Consider the following 19,097-nt stretch of genomic DNA (forward strand, 5'->3'; position numbering starts at 1 on the left):
TCCTTGCTGGGATGGATGTGCTAATGCACTACAAAGGACTCCTCCTATATTGCTCCCCCAATTTTTTGCTTGTTTATTATGTATTCGGTCTGACCAGACTTCTGCGGTTGAGCATCCCACTCCCTACACACACCTGTACTCTATCAGAGTCCACCATCAAGTAGATATAGGAGGAGTCCTTTGTAGTGCATTAGCACATCCATCCCAGCAAGGAGTGTTGTCTCCAAGGGTTAGAGAGGCTGGATTCACCCCTTTTTTATGGATAGTGTAGGACCCACTGATAATGGGGTACTTTGACGCAGTGGTGGGTTTGAGCACGATATGGCCATATGGTGGGACTAAATCCCCATTTTTATTTATGGATTGTCTCCATATTTAATAGTCATTTCTTTTGCATGGTTGCGCTATTCTTTTTTAATATACATGTTGCTTGGTCCATAGCTGCACCGGCTTTAGATATACATGTTCAGGGTTTGCTCCCCCAATTTTTTGCTTGTTTATAATATTAATTTATTTATGATGATTTTTAGTTATTTGTGTATTTAGTTTACATTTATTTATTCATAAATTAATGCTATTTTTTTTTTTTACATTTTTTCATTTAAGCAGAAAAGTGTGCAAAAATGCGCACACGTTTCCATTCTCTTCTAAGGGAATAAAAACACGCCAAAAATGCTCAAATCTGGCCATCCCCCACACGATTAGAAAGCACCCCCTAGGCAAACATTTAACCGTTTGATTGTCCCTGGTGAAAACCCCTTCCATACCAGTGTCATTAGTACAGTAACAGTGCATATTTTTAGCACTGATTACTGTAGTAATGTCACTGGTCTCCCCAAAAGTGTCAGTTAGGGGTCCGATCTGTCCCCTGCAATGTTGCAGTCCTGCTAAAAATTGATGATCCCCGCTATTACTAGTAAAAAAAATAGAAATTACATAAATCTTTCCCCTAGTTTATAGACACGATAATTTTTGTGCAAACCAATTTAATATACACTTATTGGGATTTTTTTTTTACCAGAAATATGTAGCAGAATACAAATTGGCCTAAAATGATGAAAAAATTTAATTTTTTAATTTTTTTATTGGGAATGTTTTATAGCAGAAAGTAAAAAATATGTCAGTCAGGTCCATAAATATTGGGACATCGACACAATTCTAATCTTTTTGGCTCTATACACCACCACAATAAATTTGAAATGAAACAAACAATATGTGCTTTCACTGCAGACTTTCCGCTTTAATTTGAGGGTATTTACATCCAAATCAGGTGATCGGTGTAGGAATTACAATATGAGATCCAAAGAGCTGTCACTATCAGTGAAGCAAGCCATCATTAGGCTGAAAAAACAAAACAAACCCATCAGAGAGATAGCAAAAACATTAGGTGTTTGGAACATCCTTAAAAAGAAAGAACGCACCGGTGAGCTCAGCAACACCAAAAGACCTGGAAGACCACGGAAAACAACTGTGGTGGATGACGGAAGTATTCTTTCCCTGGTGAAAAAAACACCATTCACAACAGTTGGCCAGATCAAAAACACTCTGCAGGAGGGAGGTGTATGTGTGTCAAAGTCAACAATCAAGAGAAGACCTCACCAGAGTGAATACAGAGGGTTCACCACAAGATGTAAACCATTGGTGAGCCTCAAAACAGGAAGGCCAGATTAGAGTTTGCCAAACAACATCTAAAAAAGCCTTCACAGTTCTGGAACAACATCCTATGGACAGATGAGTTCAAGATCAACTTGTACCAGAGTGATGGGAAGAGAAGAGTATGGAGAAGGAAAGGAACTGCTCATGATCCAAAGCATACCACCTCATCAGTGAAGCATGGTGGTGGTAGTGTCATGGCGTGGGCATGTATGGCTGCCAATGGAACTGGTTCTCTTCTATTTATTGATGATGTGACTGCTGAAAAAAGCAGCAGGATGAATTCTGAAGTGTTTCGGGCATTATTATCTGCTCATATTCAGCCAAATGCTTCAGAACTCATTGGACGGCGCTTCACAGTGCAGATGGACAATGACCCGAAGCATACTGTGAAAGCAACCAAAGAGTTTTTTAAGGGAAAGAAGTGGAATGTTATGCAATGGCCAAGTCAATCACCTGACCTGAATCCGATTGAGCATGCATTTCACTTGCTGAAGACAAAACTGAAGGGAAAATGCCCCAAGAACAAGCAGGAACTGAAGACAGTTGCAGTAGAGGCCTGGCAGAGCATCACCAGGGATGAAACCCAGCGTCTGGTGATGTCTATGCGTTCCAGACTTCATGCTGTAATTGACTGCAAAGGATTTGCAACCAAGTATTAAAAAGTGAAAGTTTGATTTATGATTGTTAATCTGTCCCATTACTTTTGGTCCCTTAAAAAGTGGGAGGCACATATACAAACTGTTGTAATTCCTACACCGTTCACCTGATTTGGATGTAAATACCCTCAAATTAAAGCTGAAAGTCTGCAGTTAAAGCACATCTTGTTTGTTTTATTTCAAATCCATTGTGGTGGTGTATGGAGCCAAAAAGATTAGAATTGTGTCAATGTCCCAATATTTATGGACCTGACTCTATATATTTTTTTAAGAATTGTCGCTCTTTTTTTGTTTATAGCGCAAAAAATAAAAACCGCAGAGGTGATCAAATACCACCAAAAGAAAGCTATATTTGTGGGAAAAAAAGGACATCAATTTTATTTGGGTACAGCGTCACACAACCGCGCAATTGTCAGTTAAAGTAACGCAGTGCCGAATCGCAAAAAATGACCTGGTCATTAGGGGGAAAATTTTCCATTTCTTAACCGCTTGCCGACCGCCGCAAGTAGATTTACTGCGGCGGTCAGCCCCTGCCAGGCAGAGTGACATTAATTAACATCACTAGCCTGGGAGGGTCTGGGGACAGGTCTGGTCACGGACCCCCCCCCCCCCCCCGCGCGTGTGACTGGCGGACCCGATGTCCGCCGGTCACTCGGCGATCGTCGGGGGAGAGGGAGAAAGTCAGGCGGCTAGTGTAAACAAGCCACCTGTCATTCTCCTCGGTGTAAAGACACTGATCACACGGATCTACTATGTAGATCCGTTGATCAGTGTCCTTACAGCTCAAGCCACAGCCAATCACAGTAGAAAGCACGCCCCTAGGGACACACACAGCCCCTCCCTCCCAAATAAAGTTAACCCCTTCACTACCAGTGTATTTTTACAGTAACAGTGCATATGTATAGCACTGATTACTGTAGAAATGTCACTGGTAACCCCAAAAGTGTCAAAAATGTCAGTCAAGGGTCCGATCTGTCCGCCGCAATGTCGCAGTACCGCAAAAAAATCGCAGATCGCCGCCATTACGCGTTAAAAAAAAAAACAACAAAAATGACAAAAATCTTTCCCTTTGTTAGTAAACGCGATAACTTTTGCGCAAACCAATCAAAATACGCTTTTTGCGATTTTTTTTTACCAAACATAGGTAGCATAAAACAAATTGGCCGAAAATGTTAAAAAATTTTGATTTTTACATTTTTTTGGGGGGGAATTTCAAAAATGTGAAAAATATTGCTATTTTTGCAAAATTGACGCTCTTTTTTTTGTTTATAGCGCGTGATCAAAAAATCGCACAGGTGATCAAATACCACCAAAGAAAGCTCTGTTTGTGGGAAAAAAAGGACGTCAAATTCGTTAAGGTACAGCGTCGCACGACCGCGCAATTGTCCGTTAAAGTCACGCAGTGCCGAATCGCAAAATACCCCCTGGTCTTTTAGCAGGAAAATCCTCCGGGGCTTAAGTGGTTAAGTGGTTAATGTCACTAAATTTTGGGATTTATTATTTAAGTAGCAGCATTGAAATATATAACACTAAAGGTGATTTTTGGAATCCTAAGTGCAGTGAAACACACAGAATTCTAAGGTAAAACATAATAGTTTTCCTGCCTAACATGGAGACTGAATTGGTACAGTCAGGGAGTTCTATGTGTTTAACTACTTTAGCTCTGGAAGGTTTACCCCACTTCATGACCAGGCCATTTTTTGAGATACGGCACTGCGTTACTTTAACTGACAATTGCACGGTCATGCGACACTATACCCGAATTTATGTCTTTTTTTCGCACAAATAGAACTTTCTTTTGGTGGTACTTAACCACCTTTGCGGGTTTTATTTTTTGCACTATAAACAAAAAAAAATAAAACAATATTTTTTACTTTCTGCTATTAAACATACCCAATAAAAAAATTTATAAAATCAATCAATAAAAATTAAAATCAGTAACTTATAGCAGGACTGAAATATTGCGGCGGACAAATCAGACACTAACTGACACTTTTGACACTTTTTGGGGACTAGTGACACCAATACAGTGATCAGTGCTAAGAAATATGCACTGTCACTGTATTAATGACACTGGCAGGGAAGGGGTTAACATCAGGGGCGATCAAAGGGTTAAATGTGTTCCCTGGGAGTGCTTTCTAACTGTGGGGGGAGGAGCTTTGACTGGGGGAATGTAAAGATCTTTGTTTCTGCTTAGCAGGAACACAGGATCAGTACATTCCCCTCTCACAGAACGGGGGTCTGCCTTGTTTACATAGGCAGACCGCTGTTCTGCCTTTCCCCTGAACGACCAGTGGGTCTTGGCAGACACAGCGTCCACCAGACTTGTGGATTGGCTCCTGATGTGTCCAATCACAGCCAGAGCAGGTCAACGGCGGCATGTGCGCTCGCCCCAGACCCGGAATTGTCAGATCACAGCGGCTGCCCTGCCACAGTATTTCTGTGTGGGGAGGTCCGCTAGTGGTTAACAAGTGCATGCTGGGAGGGAGTATTTATATTCTGTGAGGAGACACATGAAGGGGTCTTTGCCTGGAGAGGAGAGTCCAGTAAGGAGGGATCGCTTTGCCCTCCTCAGCACCTTCTGCCATATGGCCTCAGGCTGGAGGCTGGAGAGCTGACCCATGTGTTCTGAGGAGCTGACTGAGGGGAGCCACGCCTGAGAGGATCTGTTTGTGACTCCTGTGAGTTCAGACCCAAGATCCTGGGGCCTGTTCTTTTGTGGGTTACCCCCTCTCTGCTAGGAAAGCACATTAAAAAAAAAAGCATAGAGACATGGATGGATAGGTGAGTTTGCTTGGGATAATAAATATACATTAAATTGTGCTTTTGGTTTGTGGTGCTCAGATGCAGTGAAGATCCTCTTTAGGGGGGATAGGGAATAAGGAGTTAATGTGGTACTAAAGTCTATTTTTTTGTGTTCAAAAATAACAAACATGGTATACTTACCTCCTCTGTGCAGTTGGTTTTGCACAGACAGTTTATTTTTGACAGCCCCAGGTTCTGTGCAAATGTCCTGTATACTTCAATGAAGTTTTTTTGTTAAACCTCTATGTAATTACTCCAATCAGCCATAACTTAAGTCCATCCACCTAAAATTGATTAGGCCCCCTTTTTGCCACCAAAATAGCCCCAAATGGTGCCAAAACAGCCCTGACCCATCGAGGCATGGACTCCACTAGACCTCTAAAGGTATGCTGTGGTATCTGACACCAAGCCCTAGTAGATCCTTTAAGTGCTGTAAGTTGCAAAGTGGGGCCTCAATGGATTGGACCTAATTTTCCAGTACATCCCTCAGATGCTCGATTGGATTGAGATCTGGAGAAAATGGTGGCCAAGTCAACACCCTAAACTCATTGTTGTGTTCTTCAAACCATTCTTGAACCTAGCCAGGACAGAGGCTTTTGGAGGGGACTGCACTGTGACCTTTTGCCTACTGACTTAAGTTTTCAATAAAGTCTAGTTCCTGTTTGCATCTAAGCTAGTGTTGTCCAGTATCTTCGGTGCAATATTCATCTATAATATCTGGTTCCTGGGTCCAGACTGGAGGAAGCTATATATCTTTAATGGAAGCACCCAGGCTGGGTGCTGAACGGTTGGCAGTGGTGGGATCTGCTTCCTCCCTACGAGCAGTCCAAACCACCAATGGGACCCAGTGTCGGGTGATATCGAAGAAGTGTTCCAGAAGTCGGTCGCCATGAAAGCAGAGTGCAAGTGATGAATGCAAAAGATGTTTGCTCAGTCCAGAGAGCCTGGTTCTACCCAGGAAAAACTGAAATTGAGAGACATGACCTGCCTGGAGCTCTGGATGGAGGCTCTCCAAGTGGAACATGACTATTATGGAAAGGTTCTCCCTACGTCCAAAGAAAGGTACTGACTGCAGTTAGACTTGCATATACCATTCCTAGGAAAGCATCCTTGGGAGGAGTGGTTGGCAGAGCTGGAAAGGCTGGTGCTGGATGATGGTTACCGGGTGCTGCAATCGTATGCTACCAAGTGTGTCTGTGGATGAGGAACAGTGATCCCATAGAAGGTTATGACTACAGCGGCCCAAGTTTGATATTTAAGACCCTTTAGCTGGATCCACATTTCAGTAGTGCAGCGGAGTGGAGACAGGAGGACATCCAAAATTTTAGGAAGTTGGAACTTCCCAGTTAGCTCAGATTGAGAAGTGACTTGGACTTTATAGTTATACAAGAATGGAAGCTTGAACAAGTATATAAAAGACTGTTTGACAAAGCTCAACAGCACGCCCCAACACCCATGGATGTTATGGATTACAAGTTACCAACCAAAGTTCTGGCACGGGCTCAAGTGCCGCCAGCCCATGCCCTGGATATTCAGCTATTTCAAGAGACTGGGGATTTATTAGACTTTTCTGCTGAGGAGGAAAATCACAGTGAACCTCCAGCAGAAGCGCTGGCATCAAGGCAGAGTGCTGCAGACATCTGTCCCACACCAGAGGCAGTCCCAGAGGCCCAGAGTGAGAAGGTGGCAGTTCTTCTTCCCCAGCAGCAGATGCACAGTTCAGGACAGAAGGTGGTATTTCTCCCTCCCCAACAGTCAGCCAGAGCAGAGGAAACAGTCTTCCCTCCCCAGCAAGGACCTGTGCACCTGGGAGACAGTACCAGAGAAATTTCTTCCCAGCAGTTGGTTGAGAGTACAGGAGATGGAGCAGCCGGCTCATCTCCCCAGCAGCAGTTGGAGGACCAGGGAGGGGAGGAGGGAGTCCAAGGTGAAGGGAGGGGAGGAAGTAATTCTCCCTCCCCAGCGGCAGGCCAAGGACCAGGTAGAGGAGGTGGTCGTCCTCCCTCCCCAGCAACAGATCCACAGTTCAGGAGAGGTAGTCATCCTCCCTCCCCAACAGCAGTGTAGAGACTCGGGAGCGAAGGAAGTCATCCTCGCTCCACAGCGTGAGTCCAGGAGTCCTGGGAGATGGAGCAAATGGCTTATCTCCCCAGCTGCAGTTAAGGGACCTGAGAGAGGAGGTGAACGTCCTCCCTCCCTAGCGGCAGTCTGATGTGCAGGGAGGGGAGGAAACTGTCCTCACTTCCTCACTTCTCAGTGGCAGTCCGAGATGAAAGGAGGGGAAGAAGCCATTCCCCCTCCCCAGAGGCAGATCTGCAGTCTGGGAGTGGAGGAAGCTGGCCTCCCTCCCCAACAGTTAGCTGGGGCAGCAGGTCCCCAGCAGGAGCGCTGGCATCAAGGCAGAGTGCTACAGACCTCTGCCCAGCAACGGCAACAACTCCAAAGTTTCATGAAGCTCAGCAGATGGCCCCTCTCCCCAGAGATAAGCTGATGTAGTGAAGCTCCTACTCCCAGCTGAAACGCTGACGACAGGGCAGAGTGTCGCAGGCCTCAGCATAGCACCAACAGTGTCTCCATGGCTTCAGGACTGAGCCCCTGGAATGGTAAAGACCACCCAGCTGAAGCGCTTACAGCCAGACAGAGAGTTCTGTCCTGTACCTACTGATGATAACTATGCCATGCGGCCAAGAATGGAGATCATATGGACTAACTATGTGGGCTCACTCTGCCCGACTAATGTATGTCCACACCAGGTGGAGGTCTGGAACCTGGTTAGTTTACTTTGGATGGGGGAGAAATGTGACAGACCCAACCAGGACAGGGGCCTTTGGAGGGGACTGTAGGGTGGCCTCCTGCCTATGGACTACGGGCCCTGGATTTTAAAGGAGCACTACACTTTGGGAGGTGTGTGTCTGGTGGACCCATGCAGTGGTCTTGCTTTGGATTCAAGTCCATGTCTCCCCAAAACACACAGACTCTGGGAACTGAAGGACCTATATACATATTTGGGGCTTCTATGCCCAAACCAGCAATGACTGATTTAGACTGTTAGACTCAGATGTGTGTTAAGTGTCTTTCTGTTACGTATGCCTCTCCCATTGTGTGCCTCCTAGTTGCACATTCCCATTGTTGATTGAGTCACCTATTGTTTCGGTCTGTCTGATCATCTCTTAGAGATATGATTAATATTGTGACCACTGTACCTTGTTATCAAACCATTGTTGGAGGTTTATGCTTATGATAATGTGTAATGTACTTTGTGTCTAAGGTTGTGGGCTTGGTGCCGACGGTCTGGGTGGGCACCGAATCACTTAGGTGGCTAATTGTTTGATTAGCTTAATGTTTATGTTTATGCTGGCTGTTCCTTAGCTATGTTAATTATATTCCTATTTACACTTTGTATTGTATACGATAATGTGATCAGGCTCACCTGATATTGTGTGGTATATAAATTCTTTGGGAGTCCAGTTCCAGTTTGCATCTAAGCTAGTGTCATCTAGTATCTTGGGTGCAATATTCATCTATAATACCTGGTTCCTGGGTCCAGACTGTGGGAAGCTGTATATTGACGGAAGCACCCAAGCTGGGTGCTGGATGGTTCCGTCACCAACTTTTTTTGTAGCAGGTCGCATTATCCTGCTGAATTCACTTGAATCAGGGAATACTGTTTCCATGAAGGGTTATACTTGATCACCAACAATGTTCAGGTAGGTGGTACATGTCAAGTAACATCTGCATAAATGGCAGGACCCAAGGTTCCCAGCAGAACACTGCCCAAAGCATCAAACTGCCTCCCCTGGCTTGTCTTCTTCCTATACTACATCCTGGTACCGTCTTTTCCCCAGGTAAGTGATGCACCCACACCTGGCCATCCACATGATGTAAAAGAAAATGTGATTCATCAGACCATCAGTACCTTTATCAGGCCACCTTCTTCCATTGCTCTGTGGTCCAGCTCTGATGCTCATGTGCCCATTGTATGTGCTTTTGCCTGCATTGCCACCCTGACTGATCTGTGGCTACACAGCCCCATTGTGGTCCCATTTTTTCTGCTTTCCACACATCACCCTCAAGGACAACATGTTTACTTGCTGCCCAATATATCCCACCCACTTTCAGATGTTATTGTAATAAATGTTACTCACTTTACCTGTTAGTAGCTATAAAGTTATGGCTGATCGTTGTATATATGCTGCAAAAGTGCAACAAGTCTTACTTTGTTTCAGCACACACCAATGCAGTGTGAACTAAAGCCATAAGAAATAAGGAAAATTGCCATTTTGTTGTGTTGGCACTTGGATGAACAACGCTTCCCAACACAATCCAACATTGTTGGTGTGAATGAGCCCATAAGGTGAACTTTGAACACCTTAAATTATAAATGATTTTAAAAAGATGATATTTGTTTTCCTGTTAGCGTCACCTTTCTCTCCTCCGCCAGGTTCAGTTTCCGTTCCTTCCGCTGGATTCTGGCGTTCCTCTTCGCAGTGGAAGAAGTGAATGGCACTCCTGAAGTGCTAACAAATTTGAAGCTGGGGGCTGCAGTGATGGACTCTTGCAGTGATGCCAAAGTAGCCCTAGGGGGAGCATCATGGCTTCTATCAGGAGGTCCCGGAGGGCCTTTAAGTTATTGCTGTTGGGGCCCACCGCCATTGCTGTCTGCGGTGCTCGGAGATGCAGGGGAAGACTCGGCACTCAGTTTGGCCAGCATTCTGGGACTCCATAATTACCCCCAGGTAAGACACAGCTGTCTGAAAACATACAGTATTCCAAGCTGGAAACGGTTTTCTAATTTGTTTTGCTATTGGAAAGTTACCCTCACTTCCTGTTTGGTAAAATGTTGTTAGCAGGACAGGAAGTGAGGGGAAATCTCTCCAATGGTACCCTAGATAGCAATAAAATCCTGAAATACGTACATTTCCTTTAGGGTAACAGGTAACATTGTACGGAAGGTGGAATGGACACTGGTTTATTTGGATCTGTTTATCATATCTGTGCATTTATAAAAGCAACATGAGCAGCGCTCCATCACTTAACATCACTATATTGCATGCATGTTAATGTCCTTCAACCTATATATCCAAAGGAGACATACAAGATGGCACAAATATTATGATATCCACCATGCGGGGTTATATTGCCTTCATATATCTGCCACTATACGTAGGATAGGTTCAAGATCCCTCCAGTGTGAAAGAAAGAGATTCTCTATGTAGAAGTGGCATCAAATGAAAGCACCTAAAAGGCAATCTGTAATGTCTGTCACCAAAACCACCACAAATGGGTTCCGCTCCCCTTAAATTCAACACTCACCACAATTAGGTAAGTATGAAGCATAAACCCCTGGTGTCACTCTACGATCTCCTCTTAGGTGGGTCCTCCATACTTCCGGGTGTCATGGCACAGCCTGTAATGCTGACCAAAATCAAGCACAGCACCATAGCGTAATCCTGTATATAAAATGTTATTGTAAACCTTCCCACCTTTAAAATTGCAGTTACAGACAAGCAAACAAACTAAGCATTGGTCACGTAAATCTCAGTCAGATTACCCCCGGATGTCCCGAACTGGAAACATACTCTGCTTCAGTGGGGGTGCTTGCTACCTCCGTTACACCCGGCAGGCATGCTGACATCACTGGTCACCGTGTAGTCCCGCCCTGACGCGTTTTGTCATTACGACTTTGTCTGAGGGTGGAGCTACTCAGCGCAACGTACCAGCATTTGTAAGCAGCCCTCCGCTGCACCTAACCATTCATAAAATCAATGAAGGGTTAAGTGCAGCAGAGGGCTGTTAATCCACTGTCAATACCCATGCTCCTGTCTACTGTTAGCTCCATAGGACCACTCAGGGCTGCTAAGGCAGTACAACCAGCCCTCCTATACTGGGCCCAGGCCCCGTCAGTTCAAAGGTGGGCCAGTGCACCTGCTGAACAGGAGGGCCAGCTGTACTGCCTTACTGCAGACACCAATTCCCTTCTGACTCCCCCCTGCAGTCTTGCCGGCTTCTCCTTCGCTCCCTCTCCAGCACCTGAGTCCCCATCCCCCCTGTGCACCCCTTGTCCCGGCAGCGTTGCCATCTTTGCTCCTCTCCTCTCCCGTAGGCAGCTGCTACAAGCACACAAGGGGATGTTTCAGGATGGAGAACGGGGGAGGGGACCAGAAAATATGTAATATAATAAGGATTTTAGTGTATTTTTGGTGAAAATATAATTTGATATTTTCTGGGGGGTGGGACGCGGGAGAGAGCAGGGCCCTGTCAAGTAAGCAGTATGGGGTCCCATGATTTTTAACAGCAGCCCTGGGGCCACTCATAACTTCCAAAGATCAGCCCACAATATACTAGCTTTTTCTTAGAAACCTGTGATGACACCCGAGGGTTTAAGAATAGTATTTTTTCTTCTAAAACTTTAAAGAATTGTTGATGATAAAATTATACATAATATAATAATATAATAATATATATATACTGAAATCAGTATAAGTAGGACATATTGGCGTTACATAGAAGTTGGGTAGGACATTGTGGTAGCTTGTGATATCAAAAGGGGAATAGAGGGGACAGGGGGTGGGAAATTAGGGGGGCGATAAAGATACTTTCCTGTCTTTTTAAGTGTTTTGTAAAACGCATTGAAATTGATAAAAATGATTAAAAAAAACAAAAAAAAAAAGAATTGTTGGTGACAATATGGTGTGAGTTAGAGGAAACTCATGATGTTTATGACACCTAATCTGTTACGCATGCTCATCATTACTCGATCTTGCAGTACTTAGCCATTATTGTAAAAAAAAAAAAAAAGTAACAAGATCTCAGAACCCAGTAACCACACCATTTTCACATAGGAGAATCCAATAATATAATAATATATATTCTCTTTATGTAATAAAATTTAATTTTTTATACTTTTTTGTCCAATCTTTTCAGTGTATTAGTGGCATACAAAGTCCCAAATCATTGGGGGTACCCCTTTTTGTATCTAGTATCACTTTATGGTCAGAGTCAAAATTAAAATAATTTATTAGAAGACTAAGAGTTTAGGTTGAGTTTTGCATCATAGCCAAAAAGGGTAATAATGAATATTATTGGATTGTTTACTCTTACAGGTCAGTTACTTCATTCCTCCAGCCAAGCTCAGCAATCATTTCCTGTTTCCCTCAACCCTAAGTGTTGCCCCAACGGTTTCTTCACAAGCGAAAGGTCTTGCTCGGCTCATTCAAGCCTTTGGCTGGTCATGGGTCGGTGTCCTCTCTCAGGAAACGAGTGCTTCCACCTTGGGCCTGACTTTTAGAGAAGAGCTGCAGGCCACAGGAGCTTGCTTAGCCTTTTGGGAAAATGTTCCTTCTTCTGCAAAAGATGTTAATAGGGTGGCTGACATCATTAGACAGTCAACTGCAAAGGTGGTGGTTGTCTTCTCCCTTGAAGCCTACCTGAATCCAGTTTTGTTGGAGCTGTCACGCAATAGAGACAGTAAAGACAGATTATGGTTATCCGCTGATGCTTGGTCTACATCTGCAAGACTAGTAGGTCCTTGGCTATCCCATTTTCTAAGAGGTTCTCTAGGACTTGTTCTTCGTAACGGGGCAGCTCCAGGTTTCAGCAACTTTGTATTTGGATTAAATCCTAACCAATTCAACAATCATCCATTGTTTTTGGAGTTCTGGGAGGAAGCATTTAGCTGTCGATGGACCCCAGGTGGGAACCCTTCATCTCTGCTTCCTCCAAATATTGTTTATAATGAATCTTCTACAGCTACTGTGAATATATCATCACCTACTAATCCAGCACTGGATGCTTCTTCTCTCAATAATACGTCTTTGTCCAATTCAACATTTACCTCACCGTCTCCGTCTTCTGCAAAGACATTATGCACAGGACTGGAGGATGCTGGTTCTCTACAGATATTCTCAGATATTGATGACCTCCGAGTAACATACAATGTCTACAAAGCGGTGAAGATGGTTGCCAAAGCTCTCCATGACATGGCTTCTTGTCAACACATGAACAGATCCTTGGACATAGGTCATTGTGTAGACATTCAACGTTTTCAGCCATGGCAGGTTAGGTTGCTATCTATGTGTTTTATTTAAGAAACACATTAAAGCTTAAGGCTCCCTTCACACTTGTATAACTCCAAAGACCAGTGACTTTGGAGTGCAACTTTGGTACAACTTTGATGCAACTTTGGATGGATGTGACTTGTTCCCCTGCAAAGTGGACCCACTGTTACACCACTGTTGCATGTAAAACAATTAGGTACAACTTCAAATTTGGAGGGTTAACATTGAAGTCTATGGCCCTCAAATTGCATGAACGTTGAATCAAAGTATTGCATGAACTACTTTGAAGTTGCTGTAACTTTATGTCCACATATATGTATGGTTATCATTGGAAAACATGGGTTACAACTTGTCATGCAACTTTGACAAGTTACACAATTGTGAATGGGGTATAACTCCAGGTAAACAGCTAAATACACAGATGAAATTCATACAAGGGAGCCGTTTTACCTGCCAAAAAAAAAAGAAATTATTACTTTAAAACCAATTCTCAAATTTACAAAGCCATTTTTGCCAATTGAGTAGATCTGTTTATTCTCTGTTGCAGTTCAGATGCACTTACAGGTCTTGTACCTCCCCCAGCCTGTGACAGTGAGACATTTCTTCATTGGCTACATAGTAGGATACAGCAGTAACATGCTAACGTGTTTCGGCTGAAGCCTTACCCATATGACAAAGACTCCATTCACACTAGTCCGACTTGGACCGCGACTTGTCAGCCTGACAAGTCGCGGTCCGTTGCACTCCCATTGTTCGGTACAGGAACCGTTCTAATAGGAGCGACACAAGTCGCTCCGACTTAGAAAAAGGGTCCTGTACTACTTCAGGGCGACCTGGTAGTGACTTGCATAGACATTCATTTTATGAAGTCCGTGCAAGTCGCGCCGAAGTCGCGCTGCACGCGACTTCACAGGTCGCCCCCGAAGTCGGAGCGACGTAGTGTGAACCGGCACTAAGGCTTCGACCGAAAACGCGTTAGAATGTTACTGCTGTATCCTGCTATGACGCCTATAAAGAATTGTTCCAATGGATGTTACAGAGTAGCCAGCTTTGGTAAAATCTAAAAGATGATGTTTATTCAAGTAAAGAGATGGCAAACATGTCAAGACTCAAAACTGCAGACAGCGCTGACTTTGGACTTGATAAAACACAGTGGACCAACACCAGCAGATGACATGGCTCTCCAAATCATCACTGACTGTGGAAACTTCACACTGGACCTCATGCAACTTGGATTCTGTGCATCTCCACTCTTCCTCCAGACTCTGGGACCTTGATTTCTAAATGTACATTTTCCACAGTCAGTGATGATTTGGGGAGCCATGTCCTCTGCTGGTGTTGGTCCACTGTGTTTTATTAAGTCCAAAGTCAGTGCAGCCCTCTACCAGGAAATTCTAGAGCACTTCATGCTTCCCTCTGCTGACCAGCTTAATGGAGATTCTGATTTCATTTTCAAGCAGGATTTGGCACCTGCCCACCCTGCCAAAAGTACCAATACCTGGTTTACTGATCACCCCCATCACAGATCCCTCCCATAGCACAGTCCTTCATTACAGAATCCCAAAGGTCCCCCCAGGACACTGTACCCCTTCATCACAAAGCCCCCAAATCACACAATCCCCATATCACAAAGCCCCCCAATCACACAGCCCTTTTTTTAAATCAGAGCCCTACCTTTTAGCTCTACCAGCAGGGCAGATGGCGGGAGATGGATGAGGTCTTAAGAAGGCAGTCTTTTCTTTTGCCACCTGCCGTAAATTAGAATCATGCATTGCCATGGTGCAGTCGAGCCAAGAGCAGTGCTACATGGACCATGGCTACTCGTACCATAGCAAGGCAAGCTGAGTTCAATGCTCTCAACACTCCAGGGAAACCCAGATGGCACCCCAATGGTGCCGTAGCACCCTGGTTTAGAAATACTGCCTAAGAGAATGAACAACTTCACTTCAAAAGCAGCTAGTTAGGTCATGGATGGCTTGTTTTAAAGCATTTACTGCTTGCCAATGATATGTAAATAGTCTGGGTAAACTTAACTTGACTTGAATATACTGGGTAAAGTGCACTTTAAGATCAGTATAGCTATGAGCTGTCTGTAAACTTGCCCTATTCTGTAATTCTTGTCTTTGGCCTACAATTACAGCTTCTTTACTACCTTAAGAGAGTGCGAATGAAAGGAAACATCGGAGATGACCTATATTTTGACTCTCTTGGAAACGCACCTGTAATTTATGATATCATTAACTGGCAAGAGGAACTGACAGGAAAAAACAGCTGGGTTCAAGTAGGACGTTATGAAAGTGGTGCTGTGATGGGTCAAGATTTGCTCATCAACGAAAGCTCCATTCGATGGGGAGACCACTTTGATCAGGTAAAACACGATTAGACAAAAGTTAATTGAGTTTTCAAGATGACATTTTCAGAGCATTTTTTGACTAAGCAAAAATGTATTCTAGCCACCTGATTCTATATGTTCAGAAAATTGTTCTCCTGGATTTCGGAAAACCTCACTTCGAGATAAACCCCATTGTTGTTTTGACTGTGTGCCTTGTCCATCGGGAGCTATCTCCAATAAAACAAGTAAGCAACTTCATGCTGCTCTTTCCTGTATTAAAAACTCATACTCATACTAGCAAGCATGTGCCTACTGAAATGTATTTTCCCTATGGGACAATATGCTATACTAATCTATCTCTAAGTTTCACTGGTTTTAGGTATATTCTGTAGAAATGACGTGACTTGCCTAAGCCAAGCTTAAAGTGGAGTTCCAGCCACAGAATCGTTTTTGTTTTTTTAAATACTTCCCAAAACAGTTATCCACCGCCCTTCATACATCCGCTAATCAGGTTTTATACATTTAAATAATAGATTGAGAATCATTAAATCTTACTTTATAAAATGTTTGCAGAGCACCGCCATCTTTTTGCTGGTCACCCGAAGCCGCTGTGTGCAAATATATGCCCTGCTTCCTCTTTCTAGATGGAGGGGGCAGATGAATGCAGCGCGAAATCTCGCGCATGCCCAGTACTATGCGATCGGCATAGTATAGGGACGCCTATCATCGCATTATTTCCTGTTTGCAAATAACGCGATGAGAAGAGCGGCCGGCCGCCTTCATCACTGCCCATTGCATCCTGGGACTGATGAGTAATAGCTCCCAGGACGCATTGTGGGACAGGAAGTGACGGCGCGGGCCAGCGCCGAGGAGGGAGGAAGTTGAAGGAAAGGTGAGTATATTTTCTTCTGAAACAAGGTAAGTAAAAAAAAAAAAAAAAAAAACGGGAATATCCAATTCTTTTACAGGTGACAATAAGGAAGCGGATGCCACAAAATCTAAAGTATCGATTTTGTGGCCGGAACTCCGCTTTAAGGCCAACAAGTATAATTTTGTAGTAGTTGTTCAAATTCAACCAAACTTATTCTGTGGTTGTAAAGGCTTAAGATTTTTTAACTTCATGAATTCTATGCATGAAGGTCAAAAATCTTCTTTGTGCAGCAGCCCCCAACCCCCCTAATACTTACCTGAGCCCCATCTCGAAAAAAGGATGTGCACAAGAGCAACGGCTCTTCCGTGTCTCTTCCTCCTCATTGCCTGAGACAGCAGCAGGAGCCATTGCCTTAAATATCTTAAAGGTGTTTTCCACTCATCCAAGTGGCTTCCTCATTTCAAACGAATGTTTGGGACATGTTCCAGCATGTAAAAGACAAGTGCGGATTTAATAAAAAAAACAAGCAAACGTACTCACCTATGTGGCTGCAGCATCCATCCAATGCTGCAGCTGTTCCCCGCCGCCTATACACCCGAGAACTGAGCAATTCTTCTCCTAGTCTTCTTATGGTCAGGAATCCACTTTCTAAGCCCATAGTCACTGATGACATAACTCCTAAATACATGTGGGAGATACATTGTCCAAGCACCTGGCTCTGGTACACCCAGGAGTGTACACTGTACTGCCACAGTTATTGTAGGTCTAAAAAATTATAGTATAAAAGGATAGAGGTTTTTGGGTAAAAGAGACATATAATGTCTTTTCTGCCATAAAATGCTACCTGCTATTATGTATTTCAATGGTGTCATGACATCAGGATCACGTGTTAACTGTCCGAATTACATGAATGGCATTGTGAAAATGGAAAGCTGGTCAATGGTGTTGCCAATCTGCCCATAGTTACTTCCACCAGTAGTCCTAGACTAAAAGCCAATTGACTTGGTGTGCTGCCATGAAATGCTTGGCTGATTGTATATAAATGAACAGCTGTGTCTACATGGCTAATTCTCTTCTCTGGATGTTATTTTTTCCGAAAATTTTTCCCATACTGACTTGCTGAAAAGTATATTTGCAAATGTGTTCTCTGAAACCTTTTAAGTGTGATAACCAGGCCAACTAATTTTGTGTTGGTTTTTTTTTTTTGATGATATTTCAGTTTATTTTAGGGCAATTACAATAACTAGTTGTGTATAAATCCAATATGGCGCTAGTACTGATTTTCATGTATTGTTTCCTCACAGATGCTATTGACTGTTTTTATTGCCCAGAGGACCAATGGCCAAATACTGCTCGGAACCAGTGTATGCTTCGGGTGGTGGAGTTGCTAACCATTTCTGAACCCCTTGGCATCTCTCTAGCTAGTACATCCATCATTGGCTCCATTGTGCCAGCTCTTGTCTTACTGCTCTTCATTAAAAACCAAGAAACTCCTCTGATTCGTGCTAATAATTGTGCTCTTAGCTTCATTCTACTAACTGCTCTCACTTTATCCTTTCTGTGCCCCCTTCTACTCCTTGCTGCACCAGGAAAGCTGACCTGTTTTATTCAACAAGCCGCATTTGGTGTGACCTTTACTCTCTGCATATCCTGCCTCTTGGCCAAGACAGTCATCGTTGTTTTGGCCTTCCGTGCCAATCACCCAGGTGGATGCCTCAGAGTGCCAAAAGGACTAAGGTGGCCTATTCTGTTTGCCCTATACTGCACAGCTGTCCAAATTGTCATTTGCATCTCATGGTGCTTAGTAAACCCTCCATTTCCAGTACATGATACTAGAAGTATATTGGGAAAAATAGTTATCCAATGCAATGACAGTCTTGGTTTTTGGTTCATGCTTGGCTACCTTGGACTATTGTCCACTGTTTGTTTTGTGGTGGCATTCTTGGCCAGGAAGCTACCTGGAGCCTTTAATGAGGCTACTTATATTACCTTCAGTATGTTGGTGTTTCTTAGTGTCTGGATATCCTTTGTTCCAGCCTACGTTAGCACACAAGGCAAGCTGGCTGTAGCAACAGAAATGTTTGCCATTTTATCCTCCAGTGCCGGTCTTTTGTTTTGCATCTTCTCACCCAAAGTCTATATAATCTTGCTGCATCCCCAGCTTAATACCCGGGCTATTGTTTCTGGTCATCAGAAGAGACAGACTATCAGCAACATTCATGTGGTACCACCACCTGGCAGAACAAATTCTAGAGGACACAAGTGAGACTTGCAGGGTCAAACATATGAGTATGATCTTTTTTTTTTTTTTTTTTAAATGTACAAAAAACTTATTTTTTATTGAGTTTTTTGCAGATAAACAGGGCAATATAGATACATCCCAATAAAATAGAGTACACGGTATCTGCGAGAAACCTCACAGCTCATGCAAATCTATGACAAAAGTGAAATGAAAGCTAAAACACATATCTATGAACATTCATTAGCCAATAAAGACAATGGCTTGATACAACACATTTGTCCCAATTAACTCAATACTAGAAGCTCAGCAGTAATAGCAAATGTTGATCAGTACTATATTCATTCCCCAAAGCGGTGTACAGAACCAGAAATGGACCCCCCCAGTGCCCACACGCAGGGGCGGACTGATCATTCGGGGATTATGGCACTGCCCGAGGGCCCAGGGTCAGTAAGGGGCCCCATGAGAGGCTACACACTAC

The 19,097-nt window shown here is 43.7% G+C and overlaps 2 protein-coding genes across 3 annotated transcripts in view; one reads left to right on the plus strand and one right to left on the minus strand.

Moving 5' to 3' along the window:
- Positions 1-19,097, minus strand: part of CHD3 (chromodomain helicase DNA binding protein 3) — a 407,921-nt gene that overhangs the window by 58,039 nt on the left and 330,785 nt on the right. The window lies entirely within an intron of this gene.
- Positions 6,573-18,643, plus strand: LOC309552885 (extracellular calcium-sensing receptor-like; the record flags this gene model as incomplete). The annotated part of the gene is made up of 6 exons (XM_082253796.1): positions 6,573-7,009; positions 9,559-9,853; positions 12,221-13,174; positions 15,315-15,542; positions 15,628-15,751; positions 17,682-18,643. The coding sequence occupies 6 exons, from the start codon at positions 6,573-6,575 to the stop codon at positions 18,641-18,643; spliced, it is 3,000 nt and encodes a 999-aa protein (XP_082109922.1).

Source organism: Pelophylax lessonae (assembly GCF_965119305.1).
Source record: "Pelophylax lessonae genome assembly, chromosome: 4".
NCBI lineage: Eukaryota > Metazoa > Chordata > Amphibia > Anura > Ranidae > Pelophylax > Pelophylax lessonae.